Source organism: Xiphophorus hellerii, chromosome 11 (assembly GCF_003331165.1).
Source record: "Xiphophorus hellerii strain 12219 chromosome 11, Xiphophorus_hellerii-4.1, whole genome shotgun sequence".
Classification (NCBI taxonomy): domain Eukaryota; kingdom Metazoa; phylum Chordata; class Actinopteri; order Cyprinodontiformes; family Poeciliidae; genus Xiphophorus; species Xiphophorus hellerii.
Genome location: NC_045682.1, coordinates 17,152,639 through 17,159,055, shown reverse-complemented (window position 1 = coordinate 17,159,055; position 6,417 = coordinate 17,152,639). Strand labels below are relative to the sequence as shown.

Sequence of the window (6,417 nt, the reverse complement as noted above, 5' to 3'; positions counted from 1 at the left end):
TATCCACTTCAGGAAGAACTGGAAATCACCTTAATTTACTTCAAGGTTTTCATTTCTGCTTCCCCTTCATCTGCTACTCCCAATAACGATAGAATAATAAAAAAAAATAGTAATAATTAAAAGACATAATCAGAACTGTGGTTATTTGATTGTACGGTCTACCTTAGTCAAAACCGGGGAGCACATGCGTCACCTCATCTGATGGATGGATCTATAGAGCTTGTTTCTGGGGCTTATGCACAGGAGTCATTCAAGCCTGCCAGCAGATGGAGTCCTACAACTGCAGCCATTCACATCCACTGACACCCTCTGCTCTGTTCTGCTTAAGTTAATCAGCAGCAAGGAGAGTAATGAGATAAATGCTCAAATTCTTCAAATAAAATCATAACCTTTAAGCTAAATCTGATGCCGGAACCTAAAAGCAAACAGGAATATTTCCGAGGTATGTGGATATATTTTAACAGCAAACTCTCAATCATCTTTGTGATTTAGGTTTGATCTTGGGACATCAAGGAGAAACTGGCTGGTTGGCCAGAGAGCTTTCAATGTTGTTAAAAATTTTGATCGGGCCTGACTGTTTAGGACTTTTAAAATGGGAAATAAAATGTGTATTTGTGTTTCATTAGTTGAAAGGTTCAGCATAAACCAAATTGATGTTTACATTACGCTTTACAACCGAACACCTTGGTAGTTTTTCAGTTGTGGCATAATTTGAAGTTTTAGGAGGTGCTGAAAGATATATTTTTTTTATAATTGCTGGTTCCAAAAATAATCTCATAAGAACTGCTGTATAATCATATTTTCTTTTATAATGACTTGTTACACCAGATTTATTTCATGCTGTTAAAGTAAAACAGGTTGAATACAAAATATTTCTGATATTTATTTGTAAACAGTTTGAAAACCCTGTATCGACTTCCTTCCACTTATTTCTGAGCTGTTCTGTGTTGGTCTGTCTTTGTTCGGAAGGTGCTACACTTTGTGAATGTAACGTAACAAAATGGCTAAAAGTCTAAGCGACAGCATGTTTTGAAACGTTGACTATACCTCCCCCCCCTTTACACCATTGACAATTTACGGCAGGCATCAAAAGCAAACGGAACACAGAGACGATAAAAAGGAGGAGATATCCCTCCGCCGGAAAACCGGAGTGCAGGTCGGGAGTTCTGCGCCATTAAAGAAGAGGAAACAAAGATGGCGTCGAACAGTTTTCGGACGGAAAATAATGTCGTATTTTCGTCTCCCAGGCTTTCCCTGTCGGCTTTGCTGTTGTGTAAAAATTTACAGCAAATTCTTTATTGAACAATATAATCCAGACGCGTTCAAATACATTTATTTAACCTCGACAAAGAAGCGACACGTATCGACGTGTGCCTGCGGACATCTTTGCTGTACAGGGTGTTTGGTCTGAGAGCATCCTGAAAACATACACCCGCTCTGCGGTTCTATTTATTCTTCGTCCATCACCCTCATATGCCAAAAGGAAGGGGGAAAAAAAAGATATTATTTTATTCCCAGACGCGGCTAATTTAAAGAACGGTGAAAACCTACGAATCTTTAACATGATTGCAAGCCACAAAGGCAGACAGCAGCAGTCCCCATGGCAACGGAGGAGAGGGTGGGCATCACAAATCTCTCAGGAACACAACACCAATCAGGTCTGTGGAGAGGAGTGGGGGGGCTCATTTCATACAATAATTTATTTGGTAAAAAAAACAAACAAAAAACACACAAATAAAAAATATAGTCACCTCTGATATTTATTTGAATATTTTAATCTGAGAGAATCCAGTACACGGATATGGTGCAGTCCACCCACATAGGAGAACCACCACTGGTGGCATACCCCCCACCTCACCCACACCTCCGTCTGGTAGCTACCATTCACGGCTGAGGGGTGGAGAGGAGAGGGGGGTGATCCCATCCATCCATCCACCACAAATCTAGTGGCAGAATTGCAGTGCACTGGACTGTACAGAGTAGGGTGCCATCCAAGGCTGGTAGTCTGTGAGGGGTGGGGTTCGGCTACACTGATACCACCGAAAAACAGGAGCTCACAGAGGAAGAACACGGAGAGGCGGAAAAAGACAGGCGAACATAAAGAGAGCGAGAGAGAGAGAAGAGGGGGGAAGATTGCACCTGAAGAGGAATATCATACGGGTAAGGAGAAAAAAGGGGGGATGGTTGGAAGGAGAGAGGAGAAGACAATGAGGAAAGGAAGCAGATTCGCTCTTTCCTCTGCTCGGCTTTTTTTTTTTTTTCTGTTCTCTGTTCATAACCCATCTGACTTGATCTCTGTTTTTTATTTCGTACAAAGTCCTCGTCTCGTAGTTGTCTTCATGGCTTCAGTCATCTGCTCCTAGCATTTCATCTCTACGGCTTTTCCTGCACAGACTGGGGGGGGGAAATAGTGGGCCATGTCGTATAGACTTGCCCACTTGGCCCACTTTATGCTCCTTTTGCCTTATCAAAGAAAGACGCTGCCTTTTGTCACTGTGTAAAATAACATAACAAATCAGCTGTGATCAGTTTGTGACACAATACTGACAGATATTCATTCTTCTTGATAAGTGACGGTCAGGGTCGAAGCTCGCTTTGCAACCAGAGCCATTTAGCTCTATTGTCTCTTCGGTAAGATATCGCCAGCTACATAATCGTGCATCACTGTGTATTTGGCTCGAAAGCAAGCAGCAGGGCACTAACAAGACTAATGTATGGAGCCAAACCACAAATGTTGCTGTTTCTGTGGCCAGGATGAAAGGAGACACCCCAGTGAACAGCACCATGAGTGTCGGCCAAGCCAGGAAGCTGGTGGAGCAGCTGAAGATTGAGGCTAGTTTCTGTAGGATAAAGGTAAAATCACTTGCTATCCATACATATGCAATGTTGTAAAAAATATATATATGCATATACATTTATATTTGCTGCCTTTTACAGATTTCTTCTATGTTTGCTTTATTTTGTCAATTAATATCAGATGGTTATAGAGCGAGTGAATAGAAACTACAAACAGTCACTCTGGTCCTATCTTAAAATTGAACTTGCTCAGTAACGAATGTGATTTTTTTCTTAAGCAATCCTACTCGCTAGCTACACCTGTACAGTTAAGAAAACCCCTAGAGTCTGCCTGACAACATGAAGTAGGCCCAGATCTATAGAAATCCATGAGCAGAGGAGAAACTAACTTACTGACATCATTACAAATCCATTTCTGAGGCGTTGTGATTCCAGTCAAACACAGTGAGAGCCATTATCAGCAAGTGGATAAACGATAGAACAGCAGTGAATGTTGGAAAGGAGTGGCCGGTCAATCCATGATTACACCAGAACTCTGTAGGCGGCACATGTGGAGGCTCACAAAGGAACCCTGAAGAACATCTGAGGAATTGACAGCTTCATGATTCATGAAACAAACAAAAAAACAGGATACTGGGCGAGTTTCAAGGTCAAAACCGCTACTGAACATACAGTAAAAGGCATTTACCACAAAACATCTTGATGATCGCCAAGACTTTTTGGGAAAACATTCAGTGGAATTACGAAAGTGGGTTTTTGTTTTTATGCACAGCATTGAAGAAACAGAAAAGCGGCCTAGTCAAAGTCAAATCCTCAAGACTCGCTACCAGCAACAACATAGCCGTATTGGCAGATCTAAGGTTGACCAAAGAGTTAATCGGTTTAGGGGGCAATTATATTTTCCGCATCCGGTCAGACTTATTTGGAAAGCTTTTTGTTATTAGATAAAAATCACAATATTTTTTAATAATCTGAAACATTAAAATCTGGGGGAAAAAATTGAAGAAATCTGAAAGGGGAATTTTTTCTTTTTCGACTCACTATGTCAGTGTAAAACGTTATGAGCTAATTTGAGGAAGGCAGACACAGCAGCCCACTGGAATGTTTTTCAATGGTTTTAGCTCAAAAGGACATTTTAAAATAATAAACCATAAGTGCAGAACTATAAGATCCACAGATGAATCCAAAATAAATGCAATGATTTCACCAACCTTTGTTATGTTTTATAAAACCAGAGCTTATTCTTATACAGAGTTTCAACTTAGAAAGAAGAGCCACATTTTAACATCGACGTGAAAATCCTGTTAATAAAAGACCCACAGCAAAAATGGAGGTTTTAACAAGAAAATTGTGTGTTTTTTCCCCCTTGCAGTCATTCCCCTATGTTCATAGTTGAATGAGTGTGTATGAGTGCAGCTCAGGTTAAAGTAAGCGCTGCCTTTTCATGAGCCAAATTTGTGCCACGTAATGCGAGCAAAAAAAAAAAAAAAAATCCAGCATGAAAAGCCAAGGATGCCGGCAGAACGAGGCTCCAGAATTGATGCTTTTCATTATTCCGAGTTATTATTAGGGCCATACACACAATGTGTGAAATGACGCGTGGTGAACCTCGGATGGAGACGGACAGATGAGTACATTTTCCTCAAACAGTAGGCGACCGCAAGATGGTTCAAAAAGTAAGAGCAGAGCTCAGGGAAAGAAATCGAGGGCGTTAGACGGAGAACAGTCCCTGCTGAAGCTCCGAGACAAGAGACCTTATCTTAGCAGAGCTCTGCAGAAATGTTCGAACCTCAAACAAAACGGAGGAACTAAAATGGGTAAAGGGTAAAGGTCATGTGGATAAGTGGAAGTGTTGATGTCTTTTTTTTATTATTTGTCCTGCTAGCTAGCCTTAAATAATTGTCATTTAGCTGGCTGTAATTTGTTTGTCCTAAACTCATCTTTAGTCTTTGCTTCAGGAAACTGTTCCAACACAAAATGAACGCGTCACATGTGACTGAGCGAGCAGTCCTTGCTGCCACGGGAATAACTGACTGACTTCAGGCTGATTATAGATTCTTGCTTTTCTCATACAACAAGAAAAACAACCTCAAGTCGAATTCCTCAAGTAGAATTTTAATCTGTTTTGATTGTGGCATTTTAGTGGGCCACCTAAAGGTGTTGGGAATCTCTTCTTTTTAGCTAGATGACCTGGTTTCCACGTCTTCACTCCCACATGCAGCTGATTGAAACGCGAGCACCTTCTTTAAATCTTGCCTGCCCACAAGCACGTTCCAACTGCAGACCGAAATCACTTCTGACGATGCCACACCCATTCCTGCTCGTCTTTCAGCCAACAAGTGACTTTTCCAGTTCTAACGATGTTCCAATCGTCTCCGCCTGCAGGTGTCGAAGGCAGCGGCCGACCTGATGGCGTACTGCGACGCGCACGCCTGCGACGACCCCCTGATCACCCCGGTGCCCACCTCAGAAAACCCTTTCAGGGAGAAGAAATTCTTCTGTGCTCTGCTTTGAGACAAATCAGGGATTGTTATTGATTCAAAGTACAACTGGCAAGTATATCTGGCAAATTTCTGCAAAAGGGAGAAAAAAAAAAAGGATTTGAGTCAAAAATGTGAACATTTGTTTAGTGAAGATGCTATAAATTCGAAGCGAAAAAGCCGTCATCTGATTTCAAACACGTATGTCTCATGCTCGAAGAAGCTACAAGTAACTGCTAAAATGGACAAAATCTTCATCCAGTATTATTTTTGAATTGTTGTAACACGTTTAACAAGGAGATAACACGCCATAATTCCGTTTATAGCTTTCCGTGGTGCAATATGTTCAGAAATTATAGGTGAAGTTTGACATTTCCCCCCTAAAAATTCGTTTTTCTTTAGTGGATTCTCATGTATGCTGATGATGTTGAGCTTTTTCTACCAGAAGGTCAAGCTATATGTTTTGGTATTTTGGCAGTTACTTGTACCACTTAAAGACAACAGCTGTTTTATGAACGTCAACTTATAATTTGTTTATCAGTTTTGTCAAGATTTAACGGTACGCTCATTTATAGTATCGCCGTGGAGTGGATGTTGAAGCGTTTGTGTGTGTGTGTAAGGCTAGGTGCTACTGTGAAAGCTAAGCAACAAGTCCAAGCATTTGAGCACTGTAAATTGGAGATTTTATAGTTCGATAGCACACCAACCCTATTGCCGCTTATTCCAGTGATTATTTAAGGACATTTGACGTGAACTCGAAGAAGCGAAAATCAGCTATTACATTAACTGTCGTGTGTGAATACTTTTCTATTTCTGTAGAGCACAAAATAGCTACAGCAGTTACGACGTACTTTTGCAGACAGGTGTGTGTGGCCACCTAGATGAGAGAAGTTCCTGTGCAGAGAGCCCGCCTCTTCCAAAGTGTTTTTAATGTTCATTTAACAGGCTACTTGTGTTTAAATCCCTGCATAAAAAAACAAAAAAAAAACATTCAAAATTATTTCTGGCATCTGGAATTTTGTGACCATCCCCTTGCATTGTCGGTACCTTGCAAACATCGAATCTGGAAAGGAAAAAAAAATGTGGCAGAAAATCTTATCCTGGAAAATGAAGCACTGAAATAATAAAACTTCCTGTCATC

The 6,417-nt window shown here is 40.9% G+C and overlaps 1 protein-coding gene across 2 annotated transcripts; it reads left to right on the top strand.

Annotated features, from left to right (window-relative positions):
- Positions 1-349: 349 nt before the first annotated feature.
- gng3 (guanine nucleotide binding protein (G protein), gamma 3) lies at positions 350-6,347 on the top strand. 2 transcript variants are annotated; one of them, XM_032576431.1, is made up of 3 exons: positions 350-442; positions 2,754-2,853; positions 5,182-6,347. In XM_032576431.1, the coding sequence occupies exons 2-3, from the start codon at positions 2,755-2,757 to the stop codon at positions 5,308-5,310; spliced, it is 228 nt and encodes a 75-aa protein (XP_032432322.1). In that variant the 5' UTR covers positions 350-442; position 2,754; the 3' UTR covers positions 5,311-6,347. The 2 variants fall into 2 exon arrangements, with proteins under 2 accessions (XP_032432322.1, XP_032432321.1); XM_032576430.1 differs by lacking the exon at positions 350-442 and adding an exon at positions 1,884-2,160.
- The last annotated feature ends 70 nt before the right edge of the window (positions 6,348-6,417 follow it).

Bases quoted from the DNA above. Each gene is read 5' to 3' on its own strand.
- gng3 (XM_032576431.1), top strand. From the start codon at position 2,755: ATGAAAGGAGACACCCCAGTGAACAGCACCATGAGTGTCGGCCAAGCC. The intron at 2,854-5,181 runs GTAAAATCACTT...CTCCGCCTGCAG, and splicing joins CTAGTTTCTGTAGGATAAAG to GTGTCGAAGGCAGCGGCCGA.